This window comes from Amblyraja radiata, assembly GCF_010909765.2.
Source record: "Amblyraja radiata isolate CabotCenter1 chromosome 42 unlocalized genomic scaffold, sAmbRad1.1.pri SUPER_42_unloc_2, whole genome shotgun sequence".
Taxonomy (NCBI): Eukaryota; Metazoa; Chordata; class Chondrichthyes; order Rajiformes; family Rajidae; genus Amblyraja; species Amblyraja radiata.
In genome coordinates, this window is record NW_022630088.1 from 2,275,802 (window position 1) to 2,295,509 (window position 19,708).

Consider the following 19,708-nt stretch of genomic DNA (forward strand, 5'->3'; position numbering starts at 1 on the left):
TCAAGAGAGTCAGGGGGTGGACGTTACTGGAGTGGCTGTTACTAAGGAGGAGGCGGAGAAGTGACCTGGACAGGATGGACTATACCCTAGGGTTATACTAGAGGTGGCATTAGAGAGTGTGGGGGCATTGATGGTGAGATTTCAAGATTCATTGGAGTCAGGAGTGGTGCCAGATGATTGGAAAATTGCCAATATTGCCCCGCTGCACAAGAAGGCAGCAAGGCAGTGTAGTGGGAACTATAGGGAGGTTTCACGGCAGTCAGGTCATGACCCATGACCCGTACTGTTGCTACGCTACGCTACGCCAACTGGAGTACACGCGATGAACTGCAGGTAGGCACTTACCATTGTTTCCAGCGTAGCGGGCCAGTTAAAACCCGCTTAAAATTGTCAATTTTTCCGCTGTAAATAATTATGGAAATTGAGATAAGCGTGTGAGACATTTAGCCTACTTCAGAATTCCAAAAGTTAGAAGAAATGACGGTAGATAGAAGCGAGAGCTGAAAGGACAACAGCCAGAGTGCTTAGCGAACATTGGCCGTTTGCTCACTGCATTTCACCAACTAAGGCAGTATTTGTGTTTTTTCTTGATTCCTTTAGCATCTAAAAAGTTTCAGAAGTGATAAATCTGGCTGTAAATTTTTTAAATCGCCCGTGGTTCTCAAGTGGGTTTTTACATACAAAATGAAAACGCATCTGAAGAAAAATTTAGAGCCAGATTTATCACTTCTGAGACTTTTTAGATACCAAAGGAATCAAGAAAAAACACAAATAATGCCCTTCGAGCCAGCACCGCCATTCAATGTGATCATAGCTGATCATCCCCAATCAGTACCCCGTTCCTGCCTTCTCCCCATATCCCCTGACTCCGCTATCTTTAAGAGCCCTATCTAGCTCTCTCTTGAAAGCATCCAGAGAACCGGCATCCAGAGAAAGAATTCCACTGACTCTGTGAGAAAAAGTGTTTCCTCGTCTCCGTTGAACCTGCCGCACTGGGTGAGGTGGGTGGGGTCTGGGCTGGGGATTGAACCTGCTGCACTGGACGAGAGGGCTGGGGATTGAACCTGCCGCACTGGGTGAGAGGGGAGTGGTCGGGGGTGGGGATTGAACCTGCCACACTGTGTGACGCGGGCACCGGCTGAGCTGAGCCGATTCAGGGCGCTGGAGATTCAGGGCGGTGCCGCGCGTATGGGCCCCGCCCCCATCCGTTGTCAATCACCGGGCAGGTTCGTCATCGCTCTCCTCCTCCTGTCACGTCACCGCCCGGAGGTGCGCCCTTTGCGCGTGCGCGTCACGCAGGTGCGGCCCGGCTTTGTCGCGCGGTGACGGTTTAACGGCCGCGCGCGCGCCGCCACCGGTCACCTGACCCTCCAACCGTCAGCGCAAGTCGCGCCCGCCCCTCAATTCCCATTGGCTGCCGGCGGAGTCCGTCACTGGTCTCAGCCAATGGTGCTGGCGAACCCGTCTAGTGGGCGGGTCTCCCACAGGTCCCGCCCCCCGGACACGCGGGTGCATCCCACGCGCAGGCGCAGTGCGTCTCCGTTGCTCTGTATCTATGACTATAATCACCATCTTGGTTCTTGGTTACTTGGTCCAAAATATTCCAACTGGAATTTAAACTGGAGGTGGTGAAAGGAGGGATTCAGCCAGAAAGGGTTACTTTAAATGTAGTTGCATCTGGTTGGGTAACTATAGTAGGGTGGAGATTATTCCATGCTTTAATTGTGCGGGGGGAAGAACGAATTGCTGTTCACATCTGTCTTTGTAGCTGGGATCACAAATTGGATCGAATGCCCTCGTCTGCTCCTAATTGGTTTGGGTTTGGTGTAGGTCTTGTAATCTATGTCAAGCTGACCATTTAACATTTTGTAAAAACAGATCAAACGGTGAGCTTGACGTCTGTCTGTCTTGGAGAGGGTTCCACCCCAGAGAATTCAGAAGTTTGGTGACACTCGCTTCTCTCTCATAGGTGTTAGTAACAAATCGAGCTGCCTGTCTTTGGACATGTTCGATGGAAGAAATGTTTTTATTTGCGTATGGGTCCCATGCTGCAACGTGGTCCAAATGAGGTCTAACGAGGGTGAAGTATAGCTACTCCTTGACAGAAGTTGAACAATGATGAAAGTTGCGCCTCAGAAAGTTTAGGACACCTGTTGCTTTCACCGTTGCATGATGAGTCTGACCATTCCAACGCAGATCATTCTGCAATTTGATGCCAAGATACTTGGTTTGTTTGGATTCTTCAAGGGTGGCACCAAGTATATTGTAAGTTGTTTCGCCTGGATTCCTCTTTCTGGTGACACGCATGGTTTCACATTTGGAAGGTTTGAACTGCATGTCCCATTGTTGTGACCACTCAACCATAGTATCGAGATCCTTTTGGAGAGCGTCTTCATCATCAGCTGACTTAATTGGACGGTACAGCAAACAATCATCAGCGAATAGTCTGGTCGTACTTGCGACTTTTTCATGGATGTCATTTATGTAAAGCAAAAATAGATGTGGGTCAAGTACTGTGCCCTGAGGTGTACCACTCAACACTGGATGCCAATTGGAGCTCTTTCCGTTCACTGGTTGTCACTAACGTAGGTATACAAAATGCTGGAGAAACTCAGCGGGTGCAGCAGCATCTATGGAGTGAAGGAAATAAGTCACTAACGTATCCTACACCCACTAGGGACAATTTTTACATTCACCAAGCCAATTAACCTGCAAACCTGTACGTCTTTGGAACGTGGGAGGAAAGCGGAGACCTCGGAGAAAACCCACGCAGGTCACGGGAGAACGTGCAAACTCCGCACAGACAGCGCCCATAGTCTGGGTCGAACCCGGGTCTCCGGCGCTGCATTTTGCTGTAAGGCAGCAACTCTGCCGCTGCGCAACCGTGAACCCCCGGTGAGAGTGGCGCCGTTTGTCAACCGAGTCCCTGCTCATCAGTGAAGGGGTTCCTGCAGCCGCAACTGCCCAGTGACGCCCCCAGTTTATGCATCACCGGGCAGAGAGGGGTCTGCCGTGGGGATGGTCATACTTGGAGCAGCAGAATTAGGCCAGTCGGCCCATCCAGTCTACTCCGCCATTCAATCATGGTTGGACACAAAAAGCTGGAGTAACTCAGCGGGACAGGCAGTATCTCTGGAGAGAAGGAATGGGTGACGTTTCGGGTCGAGACCCATCTTCAGTCTGGTTACGGATAAGGGAAATGAGAGATATAGACGTTGATTTTTTTCTTAGACTCAATCATGGCTGATCTATCTCTCCCTCTCAACCCCATTCTCCTGCCTCCCCATAGCCCTGACACCCGTACGAATGAAGAAGCTGTCAATCTCCGCCTGAAAAATACCTAATGGCAGCCATCTGCGGCAATGAATCCCATGGATTCACCACCCTCCAGCTCAAGAAATTCCTCATCTCCATTCTAAAGGTACATCCTTTAATTATGTGCCCACTGGTCCTAGACTCTCCCATTGGTGGAAGCATTCTCTCCACATCAACTCTGTCCAGGCCTTTCACTATTTGATGGGGCGCGGAGGGTGCAGAGAGGGTTCATCAGGATGGGGGTGGGGTTTGTAGGGTGCAGACAGGGTTTGGGAGAGGGTTCGGAAGGGGTGTGGATGGTACACAGAGGGTTTGGGAGAGGGGGTGGTATGTGGTGGACATAGATAGCGTTCAGTAGGGTGCGGATTGGGTGTGGAGGGTGAAGAGAGGGTTCAGGAGGGTGAGGATGGGATGTGGAGGGCGAAGAGGGCTCAGGAAGGGAAGGATGGGGTGTGGAGGGTTCAGGAGGGGGGGATGGTCTGTGGAGGGTGTCGAGAGGGCTCGCCAGGGTGGGGACAGGGTGTGTGGGTGACAGCATGGTGCCAGATGGGGTGACTGTGGGGAATGTGAGGCCATCCTCGCCAGCAGACAATGAAGCAGCAATGCTGTATTCTGTGAATTTTTTTTGCACTATTATACAATTAGATAACATTTATTTACATAAATAAGGAATAATATTGCAACAAGTTTCATCAGACTGGGTGTTGCCGTATGTAGCGAGACCGATGCTCAGCCTCTGTTCTTTAGTGTTTAGTGGAATGAGGGGTGACCTGAATGAAATGTCCATAGATTGGATGTATGCCCAGTGTTATGTTATGTTATGCTGCATGTAAGTATTTAATTGTTCCATTGTACATGTGAGAATTTAACACTCTTGACTTCTGGTTTTTCCCCTGAGTGAAGAGTCCAGATCCAGGGTCAGAATCTGTGACCGGGGTGGTGGTTGGTGTGTTTATGGTGTGGCTTGTTTCTGACTCTGAGGAACGGTGGTACAATGCAGGGCTGCCCAGCTCCACCCAGTGTAAATGTGCTTGGGGTTCTTGTCTATATCACTCTGTCTACCAGTGGTACCTCCACCCCCCAGCTACAGTTAGTCATTTGTGGTTTCAATACATTGAGGACAGAGGAAGCCAACTATTCGACCCACAGTGTCTTTGCCGGTTGTGCAAGAGTTCATCGGTCAGATCCCACCTTCTGGTAACCAGTCTTCAAGCACACATTTTAGTGTATAAGTTTTTTCAAAGGTAATTTTAGCTGAGTTCCAGATCTATACTGATCCAGTGGTGGAAGAAGCGTTTCACCAGGTCTACAATCTTTCAGCTAATTCCTGTATCACTGTGCTAAACAGGTCCTCCTCCTTTCATCCCTCATCTCAATACACCTCAATTGATGCTCTAGTGAAATTAAGCCTTTCCAATGATTTATCAAAGTCCAAATACAGTTAATAATTTCCAAACTTATTCCAATTAGCCACCTAACAGCCCGTGACTTTGCCAATTGTAACCTTACTTGGAATTAGAAATGTGTGGTAAATGTTTGAGTTGTGTTTACGTGTCGGAACAGCATTTGTTTTATTTGAGCAGAAGTTGTGAGCAGCCAATTCCACCCATGACATGTGACAGGATCTGTTGGGGGAGAGAGTTCACCATTTGGACTCATCGATATTTTAAAGTCCAGGTGGTGTGCAACCTAAATGGGAACTTGAGGTTGTGTTTTCCGGTTTGATTTCAAACCTGCAGCATCTGTGAGTTTGATTTCAGACCTGCAGCATCTGCGGGTTTGTTTAATTTCCTTCCTGCCGTGATGACGTCGTGCGCATGTGCAGAGTCTGGCAAGTCACCGGATGTGCGGCGCTTCTTTACTTCCTGCCGACCGACCTGTTGCAGCGGTGACGGGTTGTGGCCGCGGCGGGGAGAGGAGAGAAGAGAAGAGAGGGAGTCCACGGACTGGGGGAGCGGGAAGAGGAGAGGGACTACACTGTGCAGGCCGGGGGAGCGGGGCCCCACTGTCCGGGCGGGCTAGGAGACTCAGGGCCGGGTAGCGAGGACAGCAGATTGACATCCATCCATCCATCCATCCATCCTTCGATGAGTATTTTGTCCGCCGCTCCCCAGTGGACGGCTCTAATCTTGGGGAGAGACTTGGGTTAAATTCCACCATTGAATGTGATTTTCTCTTGTCTGTCAGCAGCACATTGAATTTATTGTTGTGTAAATGTGTCCCAGTGATAGTTTGAAGCAGAAAAGTCATGTTGAGCAACAGCTGCTGCGTTTTGTCATTGGATGTGTTGCTGTAGATTCATGCTGCACATCCATCACACACACACTTGTATAAAGTTGCAACCAACACTTGATGTATTGAATGAGCTGAGCAGTTTGCTGGAGTCAAAGCAAATGTCCCAGTTTGTTTTACACTTACTAAATGGCTCAATGTTCAGGGAACTATTTCATAATGAAACCGTCAGCTTGTTATTTCCGGTTTCAGATATTTTTGCTGATAAAACTTCCTCAATTGCCGGAGTAAAGGCCTTTCTGGGCCTTCTGTAAGGAGAGTTGCACATTTTTTTTGCCCTGTGGTCACAGATAAGTGGTTCTGGTTTTAGTTGATTACTGTGCAAACAGCTCATCAGTGGTTATCGGGCGCAGGTCAGAGTGAGTAGAGTAGTGATTACATTTTGAAGTGGGCCTTTTTCACCAAGTTGAGGAGATCCTGGTGCTCAATTGCCTTTTTAAATGACAACGTCGGGAGCAGCACGTGTGTTGGGTGGTAACATTCCATTCCCGTATCGTCCTTGGGTAAAGGGAATATTGGTAGCAAAGTTTATTGAAATTTAACGAGTTGATGAGGTAGGGACCATTATTTTGTCTTGTTTAATGGCAGTTGGTGCTCTGGGATGACTGGAGATTTGATGGCGTGAATTTGTGAATCTCCTTGTAAATTGCAATAAGTCTTAGCCTGATTCTGCGGAGCTCCAGGGTATCCCATCCGAGTGAAGTCAGCGTATTATTAATGCTTGATTTGCGCCTTTGGTTGTTACATACAAGGCGGGCTGCTCGGCGTTATACTTTCTCCTGGGTGATCGTGTTGTTGTTGATACAAATACGGCTCCACAATGCTCCAAATTGAGCCTGACCAAGGACTTGGAAGCATTCTCTTTGACGGATGTACCACATGCGTGAACATTTATTTTGAAGAGGCCGAGGGACAGTGATCCCAGGAGAAGTTGCAGCAGAATGATAGTGAAAGGAAAGGATACTTTTGAGGATTTCGGATTTGCAACACAGAATGTGTTTTGTACATGTCAGTTATTTCATTATTCAAATGAGTTGGGACTATTGGGTATGTGAGTGGAAATATGAAATTTGCACAAATCTATTGACCACTGTAGGATTACGTGTGACTTTCGTAACCGTTTTTTTGGTATGGAATTTTTTAAAATATTGTTATTCCAGAAGATCTGAATGAAAAAGAGAAACATGCTGGAAACACTCAGCAGTTTGAGCAGCATTTGATTACAGTCCCAGTTCTGATAATGGGCCATCAACCATTACACTTCCATTGTTTTCTGCATGCACTATTTTAATCAATAAAGTGAATACACATTGACGTTATTACACTGGTAACAAATGGTAGTAATTTGTACTTGGCCAGATCACACACACACCGGTAAGATAAACAAATACATTGTCCCCACGGTAAAGGTTAGCACCTTTCCGAATCAAAAACCCTGGGTGGACAGGTCCGTTCGTGTTGCCTTGTATGCTCGCACTGCTTCCTACAACTTGGGTCTGGAATCCGGAAATATGGACGTGTACCGACTGCGAAGGGGGGTGAAGGACGCAAAAAGGAGGTGCAGAGACCAGATGGAGTCACAGATGGAGCAGCAGGACACCAGGCGCCTGTGGGAGGGGCTACGGACTGTAACCAACTACTGGAGCAGCCCCCCCTCAACCGGAACGGCCGGCACCTCTCTAGCTGTTGACCTGAACTCCTGCGCTCATTTCGAGATGGGCAACATCACCCCAGGTCTGCCGACTAACGACAACACCGCCAGCGTGCTGGCTGTCGAAGCTGAAGGTCCATCGCTGGGGATGTGCACACATTCTCGTCCGAGCATGACGTGTGGAGGGCTCTGACACGTGTGAACACGAGGAATGCTGTAGGCCCAGATGGCATCTCGGGGCGAGTACTTAAGTATTGTGCTACGCAGCAGCTCACTACAATATTCAATATACACTACAATATTCAACCTCTCCCTGGCCAAGTCCGCGGTCCCTGCCTGCTTCAAAAGATCCATCATTGTCTGTACCTAAAAATGCCTCCGTCAGCTTGTCTGAATGACTACCGTCCAGTGGCCCTAACTGTGGTGTATGCCCCTTTAAGAGATATCATACACCTATTGTAATACCGGTAGCCACCAAAGGGGGCTTGCTTAGTATAAAAGCCCTGGTGGTAGTGTGAGCACTCTCTCTTCCTTTCCCCCTCTGAAACCATGATTAAAGGCACGTTGGTTTTACCTGATGGTTTCTCGATGGTTATTTAAGTATCTGACTCCAGTACTTAACAGTGGCGACGAGATTAAAGAACCCTGATGTCTTACCGACCTCGGCATCCTGAAAGATCGAGTGGAGAACGCTCCCCACACCCTCCCAAGGCAAAGAAGCTTGGTAGAGGCGGGTGTGTGGTTGAGGCTGGACTGGAGCTCCAAAGTTGTGAGTGTTGGGGCAAAGTGCAGTCAAGGGGGAGAAGTGACCTCGGAGAGCGGGCCCCAGGAACGCATTGGTAGTTGGGGTGAATACCGTCGGTAGTGCATAGTGTGCATAGTGTGCCGGTGGGGGTTTTCCAGTTTCAGCAGTTAAAGAGGCCTGTATACCCGATGGAGGCTGAAGAGACTGGTTGGAAACGGACCTAGAGGGTCCAGGAAAAAGAAACGCTGCGAGAGAAGGGCGCAGACAGGGCGGGAACCGCCATTTTTGGCACGCCTAAAAACCGGAAGAGAAGGGTGCAAAAGCGGGAACCGCCATTTTTGACACGCCTAAAAACGGAAGAGAAGGGTGCCATTTTACAAGTTTTACAAATTTTATTGAAGCTAATTGATGAGCAACATGGCAATAAAAGGAAAATTTGGAATCTTCGAGAGCAACTTAGAGACTTGGGACACATATTTGGAAAGATTTGATGTTTTCTGTACTGTTAATGATATAGCAGATGATAAGAAAGCTGTGAATTTATTGAATTATATGGGTGCTAAGACTTATGGATTAGCAAAGGGGTTGTTACATCCTACAAAAGCTGCAAATGCAACATTTAAACAGATATCTGATAAATTAAAGGAACACTTGAATCCAGCACCATTGTTCTTATCTGAGCGTTTTGCATTTTATAAAAGGGACCAGCAGTTAGAAGAAACTGTGGCACAATTTCTGGCAGAGCTAAGAACATTAGCTGTATTTTGTAAATTTGATGATTTTTTAAATCAAGCATTACGGGATAGATTTATTTGTGGATTGAAAAGTGAGTCTATTACAAAAACTGTTAGCTGAGGGTGATATAGATTTGTCCAAAGCATTTACAATGGCTATGTCATTTGAGAAAGCCCAAGAGGGCGCGGCGGCCATACAACAGAAGAGTCCAGAGTTTGAAACCCATAAATTATTACCAAAGGCTGAGAGATGTGTCCGGTGTGGAAAAACCACTCACCATCAGAAAGATTGCTGGTTTAAAGATAAAATATGTAATGGATGTGGAAAAGTGGGTCACATTGTACGGGCTTGTAGGTCAAAGAAGCCTGGTAGAAGTGAACACTATAGAGCAAGGACATTGGGGGCTGAGGCCAAGTTAGTCCATGAAGTTAGGGAAAGTAGTGTAAGCAGCAGTTGTAGTGACTCAGACTTAGAAGCAAGAGAAGTAAGTTGCTTAAAGATTAAAGCAGTGCCGAATTCGACAGAACTGGATACAATGTGGGTAATGTTGACCATTTCAGGAGTTTCATTGAAACTAGAATTGGATACTGGTTCAGCGTTAACGGTGATAAATGAGAAGGATTATTATAGGTATTTTTCACAAGAACGGTTGCAGAAGACTAATATTGCTTTAAAAACTTATACGGGTCAAAAGGTTAGGCCAAAAGGAAGGATTGAGGTATCAGCCAAGTACAATGGTATGACAGTGAGGAATCTGTTTATATACGTGCTGAGGGAAGGCGGACGGCCATTACTGGGTAGAGAGTGGGCTAGGAGACTGAAATTTGATTGGTCAACTATTCACTCATTAAAGCACAGGGAGCTGGGGTTAACAGGGCCCTTGCAAAGTAAATTGGTTGAAGTAAAGCATAGGGAGCGGGGGTTAATAGGACCCTCAAAAAGTAAATTGGCTGAAGTGTTGGCAACAGCTCCAGAGGTGTTTCAATCAGGACTTGGCAAGTTGGTTGGTATTCAAGCTACTATATCAATTACTGAGGGGTCTGCCCCCAAGTTTTTTAAACCTCGACCAGTACCTTTTGCAATTAGACCAGCAGTGGAAGCTGAATTAGATAACTTAGAGCAACAAGGAGTGCTCTCAAGGATAGATTGGAGTGAATGGGCTACACCTATTGTGCCGGTTATGAAAAAGGCTTTGCCGGATGGCCCGGGATTAGCACAGAAAGTACGTATTTGTGGTGATTTTAAAGTTACAGTGAATCCAGTGTTAAAAGTAGTACAATATCCATTGCCAAAGATTGATGAGATTTTTGCCTCATTGGCAGGAGGGCAACATTTTTCTAAAATAGATCTGGCACAAGCATATTTGCAGATGGAGGTAGAGGAAGATTCCAGACATTACCTGACGATTAATACGCATAAAGGCTTGTATAGGTATAATAGGTTGGTTTTTGGGGTAGCTTCGGCGCCGGCTATGTGGCAGAGAGCCATGGAGCAGGTGCTGCAAGGTATTCCAGGTACCCAATGTTACTTGGATGATATTTTGATCACAGGTAGGACGGTGGAAGAACACCTCTCCAATTTGGAACGGGTGTTGGGCAGGTTAAAACGTTATGGCCTTAGGGCTAACAAGGCCAAGTGTGACTTCTTCAAGGAACAACTGGCGTATTGTGGACATTTGATTGATAGACATGGGTTGCATAAATCACCAGACAAAATTGCTGCGGTGGTAAATGCGCCAGCTCCGGTGAATGTGTCACAGTTACGCTCATTTCTGGGACTGATAAATTACTATCATAAATTTTTGCCAAACTTATCTGCTATCCTGTATCCATTAAATGGATTGTTAAAATCAGGGGTGAAATGGAATTGGTCGTTGGAATGTGTGAAGGCATTTGCTGATAGTAAGGCCTTGATTACATCAAGGAAGGTGCTTGCACATTTTGATCCAGCAATACCAATTAAGCTGGCTTGTGATGCATCTCCTTATGGTATAGGTGCAGTGCTTTCACATCAGTTTCCAGGGGGTCATGAACGACCAATTGCATTTGCATCAAGGTCATTGTCCACGGCTGAAAAGAATTACGCCCAAATTGATAGGGAGGCTCTTAGCCTTGTATGGGGTGTTAAAAAATTTAATCATTACTTATATGGACAGAAATTTACATTGATTACGGATCATCAGCCGTTGGTTTTGATATTTAATCCAAAAAAGGGGGTGCCCTTGATGACGGCACAGCGCTTGCAGAGATGGGCCTTGTTTTTGGGTGCACATCGTTATGACATCCAGTATAGAGGCACAAAGTTGCATGGGAATGCAGATAGTTTGTCAAGATTGCCATTACCGATTGTAAGTGATGTACCAATGACTGATGTGGCAGAATTGTTTCATATGTCCATTTGTGAAGTGTTGCCAGTGGATAACAAACGTATAGAGCGTGAGACAAGGAATGATAGGACTCTTTCAGGGGTATATGATGTAACAGTACGAGGGTGGCCAGCGGAAGGAGATTCTCGTTTTCCTCAATATTCAGCAAGAAGAGAACAATTGTCTACGTGCAGGGGTACCGTGATGTGTGGTTCTAGAGTGGTGATCCCCCAAAAGTTACAGAAACAAATCTTGGAGGAACTACACGTTGGTCATCTAGGATGCACTAAGATGAAAAGTCTGGCTCGTGCATATGTATGGTGGCCAGGCATTGATGGCCAGATTGAGGAATTGGCCAAAAATTGTTCTGGCTGTCGGCATGAGCAGAAGACACCTCCATTGGCCCCTATCCATCCATGGGAATGGCCGTCTGGTCCATGGAAACGGGTTCATATTGATTATGCAGGACCCTTTCAAGAGTCTATGTTCCTGGTGGTAGTAGATGCGCATTCGAAATGGCCAGAGGTTATAAAGATGTCCTCGACTACGTCTCAGAAGACGATTGCGACGTTACGAACAATTTTTGCAAGGTATGGTTTGCCTGAACAAATATGTTCGGATAACGGGCCTCAATTTGTATCTGAAGACTTTAAGAAGTTTCTGAAGACTAATGGCATTAAACACGGTACGTCGGCACCTTATCATCCAGCAACAAATGGACTGGCGGAGCGTTTTGTACAGACCTTTAAGAAGGCGCTTAAAGCAATGAAACATGAGGATCTGCCTATGCAACATAAATTGGACAATTTTTTGTTCAACTATAGAAATGCGGTTCATGCTGCAACAGGTCAATCACCTGCGATGGTGTTTTTCAACAGACAGTTGGGTTCCAAATTGGACTTAGTTCGTCCTGATCTTAGAAGACAAGTGGAACAGAAAGTGTTCCATTGTGCACCTCAACGTCTTACCAGGAGTTTCCAGGTTGGTGAAGCTGTACTTGCCCGCGATTATAGAAACCAGAAATGGCAGCCGGAAGTTGTTGCGGAGGTACAAGGACCTCTAATGTATGCAGTCAACACGGCCGATGGCCAGATTCGCCGGCATGTGGATCAAATCGTACAGTCTACTATTGCTCCTCATCTGGAACCTCGGTTAAGTGCTTCGGATCAGCCAGTATCAATGGGGGGCCAATGGTCGAATAAGGAATTGGAACCTATGGTGCCTATGTCTTGTTATCCTGTTCTAGCTGCCAAAGAAGCACCTATGCCTTCGTTGGATATTTCACCAGCTAAAGTAGCAGTACAGGTTCCTGACCAGGTGGTTGCAATACCAAAACAGGTGTTCCCTAGCTCAGAAGTGCGGTGTTCGCCTGTAGAATCTGGATTAAGACGCTCAACCAGAATATCAAGGCCGCCACAGAGGTTGATTGATGAACTTTGACATTGAATACGGGACTGACTAAGTGATGTTTCCTGTGTGTGTTTGTTTTTTTTTTCTCCCTCACGTATTGGTGATGGTGTTATTATATTGTGCTTGCAAAATATAAGGTGAAGGTGATAATGTAATTTTGTCATCTATTATATGATCTGTTGTAGGTATGGTGTACTTTTCCCCTTAGTTTTTGTGTAAAACTAAGGGTTTTAAAGGGGGAGGATTGTGGTGTATGCCCCTTTAAGAGATATCATACACCTATTGTAATACCGGTAGCCACCAAAGGGGGCTTGCTTAGTATAAAAGCCCTGGTGGTAGTGTGAGCACTCTCTCTTCCTTTCCCCCTCTGAAACCATGATTAAAGGCACGTTGGTTTTACCTGGTTTCTCGATGGTTATTTAAGTATCTGACTCCAGTACTTAACACTAACCTCGGTAGTCATGAAATGCTTTGTGAGGCTGGTCAAGAAACACATCTGTGCCTTCCTCACTCGCAACATGAACCCGCTACAAATCGCATACCGTCCGAACAGATCCACGGACGATGCGGTCTCCCAGGTTCTGCACACCGCTCTCTCTCACCTTGACAGCCAGAAGAGGGGCTATGTGAGGATGCTGTTCATAGACTTCAGTTCAGCCTTCAACAGGATAGTCCCCTCTAGACTGGCCGAGAAGCTGCTGGAATTGGGGCTCAACACCCCCCTGTGTGCCGGGGCCCTGGACTTTCTCACTGCCAGGCCCCAGGTAGTCAAGATGGGATGGAATACATTGAAGTCCCTCACCCTGAGCACAGGATCGCCCCAGGGTTGCGTCCTCAGCCCCTTACTGTACTCCCTGTACACACATGACTGTGTGGCTAGGTTCAGCTCCAACTCTATAATCAAGTTTGCTGATGACACTGTGGTGGTGGGCCTGATCTCCGATATAGATGAGAAGGCCTAGGGAGGAGGAGGCTGATCTGGCACTCTGGTGTCAGTACAACAGCCGCCTCTTGAATATCAAAAAAACTACGGAGCTGATCGTGGACTTTAGGAGGGCACATCATCTGAGGACGTACACACCATTGAAGATAAATCGGGATACTGTGGATAGGGTGAGCTGCTTTAAATACCTGGCAGTCCACATCTCAGAGGATCTGACATGGACATCACACGCTGCAGCACTGGTGAGAAAGGCAAGGCAGGGCCTTTACCACCTCAGGCAATTGAGGAAATTCAGAGTGTCTCTGAGGATCCTCCAGTGCTTCTACTCAGCGGCTGAGGAAAGCATATTGTCCGGAAACATCACGATTTGGTTTGGGAACTGCTCTGTCCACGACAGGAAGGCTCTGCAGAGTCTGAGGAAAGACATTCTTGCCATAGAGAGTATAGAGAAGGTTCACCAGACTGATTCCTGGGTTGGCAGGACTTTAATATGAAGAAAGACTGGATAGACTCGGCTTGTACTCGCTAGAATTTTGAAGATTGAGGGGGGATCTTATAGAAACGTACAAAATTCTTAAGGGGTTGGACAGGCTAGATGCAGGAAGATTATTCCCGCTGTTGGGGAAGTCCAGAACAAGGGGTCACAGTTTAAGGATAAGGGGGAAGTCTTTTAGGACCGAGATGAGAAAAACATTTTTCACACAGAGAGTGGTGAATCTGTGGAATTCTCTGCCACAGAAGGCCAGTTCATTGGCTATATTTAAGAGGGAGTTAGATGTGGCCCTTGTGGGTAAAGGGGTCAGGGGGTATGGAGAGAAGGCAGGTACAGGATACTGAGTTGGATGATCAGCCATAATCATATTGAATGATGGTGCAGGCTCGAAGGGCAGAATGGCCTACTCCTGCACCTATTTTCTATGTTTCAGGGATCTGGCACAGATGATGAATTGCTGCCTTGTATAGATCAGACAAAGTCTTATGGATGACAGGGCAGACATGAAGAGCTAGGTGGTCTACACCTGCTTTTCTTGTTTATTAATTTGTTATCTTGTTATCACACAGAGTTGTGAATCTGTGGCTGTCTCTGTCTCAGAGGACGGCGGAGGCCGGTTCTCTAGATGCTTTCAAGAGAGAGCTAGATAGGGCTCTTAGAGTTAACGGAGTCAGGGGATATGGGGAGAAGGCAGGAACGGGGTACTGATTGTGGATGATCAGACATGATCACATTGAATGGCGGTGCTGGCTCAAAGGGCCGAATGGCCTACTCCTGCACACATTGTCTATTATTTGGAAGGGGTGTTTTCAACATCTCCGCTGCACTGTAATGCTGTTTGTTGGTTCACAAGGCAATGTTTTCTTTCACATTCAATTGTCACCTGATTGTTTTGTTAATATTGTTTATTCCAGAGCTACAGAGTTTGTGAACTCCTGTCGACATCATGGCTGAAGGTGGCGACTGGGGAGGTAATTCAGTGGCCTCTACATCAAAGAAACAAAAAGGTTTGTGTGCCTTCTGTTACATATATATGATGCCCTGACAGTGGGCGTAGAGCTGAAGCAAGAAATGATGTTCATACGGAAGCGGGAATAGGGAAGGGGTTGAGCACAGAGAGTTGACATCTACAGGGCCATCACAGTCACAGGTGGGCGGATGCAGGAATTGTCTGATAAATGAGCCCTATTTTTCAAGGAAGACGACTTAAATCAGTCCAGTCTCTGCTGATAATTGAAATATTCATTTCTGAGCAATATCCTGATGAATCTCCTCTGCATCATCTCCAGTGCAAAGGCATCCTTACATAGAAACATAGAAATTAGGTGCAGGAGTAGGCCATTCGACCCTTCGAGCCTGCACCGCCATTCAATATGATCATGGCTGATCATCCAGCTCAGTAACCCGTACCTGCCTTCTCTCCATACCCTCTGATCCCCTTAGCCACAAGGACCACATTTAACTCCCTCTTAAATATAGCCAATGAACTGGCCTCAACTACCCTCTGTGGCAGAGAGTTCCAGAGATTCACCACTCTCTGTGTGAAAAAAGTTTTTCTCATCTCGGTTTTAAAGGATTTCCCCCTTATCCTTAAGCTGTGACTCCTTGTCCTGGACTTCCCCAACATTGGGAACAATCTTCCTGCATCTAGCCTGTCCAACCCCTTAAGAATTTTGTAAGTTTCTATAAGATTTCCTCTCAATCTCCTAAATTCTAGAGAGTATAAACCAAGTCTATCCAGTCTTTCTTCATAAGACAGTCCTGACATCCCAGGAATCAGTCTGGTGAACCTTCTCTGCACTCCCTCTATGGCAATAATGTCCTTCCTCAGATTTGGAGACCAAAACTGTACGCAATACTCCAGGTGTGGTCTCACCAAGACACTGTACAACTGCAGTAGCACCTCCCTGCTCCTATACTCAAATCCTTTTGCTATGTAAGCTAACATACCATTCGCTTTCTTCACTGCCTGCTGCACCTGCATGCCTACTTTCAGTCTGACATTTCCGATGCCCTGGTATGAAATGTCTCGTCCTGGGAACAGATGCGGCGTAGGCGGAGGAATTGGGAGTAGGGTCACATTGACGACTGCTTTGGTGCCACCTCCTGCACCCACACACAACTGACTGACTTCATCCACTTCACCACCAACTTCCATCCGGCACTCCAATACATCTGGACGATTTCCGACACTTCCCTACCATTCCTTGACCTCACCATCTCCATCGCAGGGGACAGACTCCTGACCGACATACATTACAAACCCACTGACTCACATGGCTATCTGGACTACACGTCTTCCCACCCTGCCCCCTGTAAAGACTCCATCCCCTACTCCCAATTCCTCCGCCTACGCCGCATCAGTTCCCAGGACGAGACATTCCATACCAGGGCATCGGAAATGTCCTCGTTCTTCAGGGAACGGGGATTCCCCTCCGCCACCATAGATGAGGCTTGCACCAGGGTCTCATCCATACCCCGTAACACTGCTCTCTCTCCCCATCCCCGCACACGCAACAAGGGCAGAGTCCCTCTGGTCCTCACCTTTCACCCCACCAGCCGGCAAATACAACACATAATCCTCCGCCATTTCCGCCACCTCCAACGTGACCCCACCACTCGCCACATCTTCCCATCTCCCCCAATGTCTGCCTTCCGCAAAGACCGCTCCCTCCGCAACTCCCTCGTCAATTCTTCCCTTGCCTCCCGCACCACCCCCGCCCCGGGCCCGTTCCGTTGCAACCCCAAGAAATGCAACACCTGTCCCTTCACCTCCCCCCTCGACTCCATTCAAGGTCCCAAGCAGTCGTTCCAGGTGCGACAAAGGTTCACCTGTATCTCCTCCAACCTCATCTACTGCATCCGCTGCTCTAGATGTCAGCTCATTTACATCGGTGAGACCAAGCGTAGGTTGGGCGATCGTTTCGCCGAACACCTCCGCTCAGTCCGCAATAACCTACCTGACCTCCCGGTGGCTCAGCACTTCAACTCCCCCTCCCATTCCCAATCCGACCTCTCTGTCCTGGGTCTCCTCCATTGCCAGAGTGAGCAACAGCGGAAATTGGAGGAACAGCACCTCATATTCCGTCTGGGGTCCTTGCGTCCCCTTGGCATCAACATTGAATTCTCCCAATTTGGCTAGCCCGTGCTGTCCCCTCCCCCCTCCCCTTCCTTCACCCTCTAGCTGTCTCCTCCCATCCGCCCGCCCTCGGGCTCCTCCTCCTCCTCCCTTTGTCCTTCTTTCTTTCCCCACCCCCTATCAGTCTGAAGAAGGGTTTCGGCCCGAAACGTCGCCTATTTCCTTCGCTCCATAGATGCTGCTGCACCCGCTGAGTTCCCCCAGCAATTTTGTGTACAATCTACAACCTTGAACGTCTTTGAAATGTTGGAGGAAACCAGAACACCCGGAGTTAAAATCCACGCAGGCCAAGGGGAGAACGTACAATCTCCGCACAGACAGCACCCGTAGTCAGGATCGAAGCCGGCTCTCTGGCGGTGAGGCAGCAACTGTACCGGTGCGCCAGTGTGCCGCCCAGAATTATATAACGGTTTCCGCCGCCATAAACACTCAATATGTGCTAGTAATGTTCTGTTTGACAGCTTGTTGACCTTCTGTGTTCCCCTCCTGCAGCGTTTAGGAGCAGTTACTGTGAACGGAGAGACGGGGACATGAGCGGCTATTGAGGGCGGCCAGGGTGCAAGTGAGCCGCCCCGCTCGGTGTGCGGGCTAAGCTTCGATAGAGGACCACATGACGGGGCACCACAAGGAGAAGTGTTATGAGTGTGACGTGTGTGGCAAGTCCTGGCAGTACCCGAGCCTGCTGGCGATACACCGGCGGGTTCACACGGGAGAACGCCCCTTCGACTGCACGGAGTGCGGCAAGAGTTTCAAGTCGCCAAGTGAACTGAAGTTCCACCAGCGAGTGCACATCGGCGAGAGGTCCTATGGCTGCTCCACCTGTGGCAGGAGCTTTGCCCAGTTGTCGAGGCTGCGGGAGCACCAGTGGGTGCTCAGCAGTGAGCGGCCCTTCACCTGCTCCGTCTGTGGCAAAGGCTTCACGTTGTTGTCGAGACTGAAGGTGCACAGGCGGGTGCACACCGGGGAGCGGCCCCACACCTGCAGCAACTGCGGCAAGGGTTTTACCCGCTCCGGCAGCCTGTTGGTGCACCAGCACACCCACACCGTCAATGGTCACTACACCTGTGCCCAGTGCAGCAAGGGCTTCACCCGCTCCTCCAGCCTGCTGGTGCACCAGCGCACCCACACTGGCTGGCGCCCCTACACCTGTGCCCCGTGCGGCAAGGGCTTCACCCAATCCAGCAGCCTGCTGCAGCACCAGCACACCCACACCGGTGAGCGCCCCTACATCTGCGCCCAGTGCGGCAAGGGCTACACCCGCTCCGACAGCATGCTGGTGCACCAGCGCACCCACACCGTCGAGTGCCTCTACACCTGCGCACAGTGCGGCAAGGGCGTCACCAGCTCCACCAGGCTGCTGGTGCACCAGCGCACCCACACCTGTGGGCGTCCCTACACCTGTGTCCAGTGTGGCAAGTGATTCACCACATCCATCAGCCTGCTGCAGCACCAGCACACCCACACCGGCGAGCACCCCTACACCTGTGCCCAGTGCGGCAAGGGCTTCGCCACATCCAGCAACCTGCTAAGGCACCAGCGCACCCACACCGGCGAGCGCCCCTACACCTGTTGGCGTGCACCCCTGTGCGGCAAGGGCTTCATCTGCTCCAGCCAGCTGCGGTCCCACCAACGGGTGCACACCGACGACCGTCCAGTGTGGAGAGCGCTTTGCCATGGCCTCGCACTCCCTGTCTCACCAGCACGAGCACACCAGTAGCCAGCCCTTCGACTGCCCGTACTGTGGTGAGGAGTTTGACAGCTCGCGGGGGTTGCGGCAGCACCGGCTCCCACTGTGACAAGAGAGCATGGGGCTGCGGGAGCACCAGCAGATACACACCAGAGAGAGACCCTTAGTGTGAGCTGAGTATGACAAGGGTTTCACCCACATGTCCAGCATGTGGCAGCACCGGCGTACCCACAGCGGTGAGCGTCCCTTCCCCTGCCCATCCAGTGGTAAGGGCTTCACCCCCCTTGAGCACCTGCTGGAGCACCGGCGAGTCCACACCGGCCAGCGCCCCTTCACCTGCCCGCTCTGTGACAAGGCCTTTGCCCGCTCCTCCAGCCTCCTGGCACACCGCCACGTGGATAGGCGCTGTTTAGGTAAACACAAAATGCTGGAAGAAATGGGTAACTTTTCGCGTCGAGGCCCTTCTTCAGTCTCGACCCAAAATGTCATCCATTCCTTCTCTCCAGAGATGCTGCTTGTCCCACGGAGTTACTCCAGCGTTTTGTGCCTTTTTCGTAAACCAGCATCTGCAGTTCCTTGTTTTTAAACCATTCTGGTTAACCATCTCTGCACCTTCCCCAAAGCATCCATGTCAGTCCTGTAATGGAGTGACTAGAACTGTATGTAATATTCCAAATGCTACCTGACCGATGTCCCTTAAAGCTGCACATATACATTCCTCTCTCCTTATCTCCCATCCTTTTTTCTCCTTATTTTCTATCGCCTCTGTCACTTAGTTCACTCATCTGCCGTTCACCCCCTTAGCTGTTAACATAGTGTCAGTCTGAAGAAGGGTCCCGACTCGAAATGTAACCTATTCATGTTCTCCACAAGTACTGCCTGACCCGCTGAGTTACTCTAGCACTGTGTGAAACGTCACCTATCCATGTTCTC

At 48.8% G+C, this 19,708-nt stretch overlaps 1 protein-coding gene across 2 annotated transcripts; it reads left to right on the top strand.

Moving 5' to 3' along the window:
* Positions 1-17,582: 17,582 nt before the first annotated feature.
* Positions 17,583-18,867, top strand: LOC116969038 (zinc finger protein 239-like). Of its 2 annotated transcripts, none has more exons than XM_033016010.1 (3): positions 17,583-18,086; positions 18,171-18,316; positions 18,401-18,867. In XM_033016010.1, exons 1-3 carry the CDS (start codon positions 17,699-17,701, stop codon positions 18,506-18,508), a joined length of 642 nt encoding a protein of 213 aa, XP_032871901.1. In that variant the 5' UTR covers positions 17,583-17,698; the 3' UTR covers positions 18,509-18,867. The 2 variants fall into 2 exon arrangements, with proteins under 2 accessions (XP_032871901.1, XP_032871902.1); XM_033016011.1 differs by having other exon boundaries at positions 18,255-18,316.
* Positions 18,868-19,708: the final 841 nt, after the last annotated feature.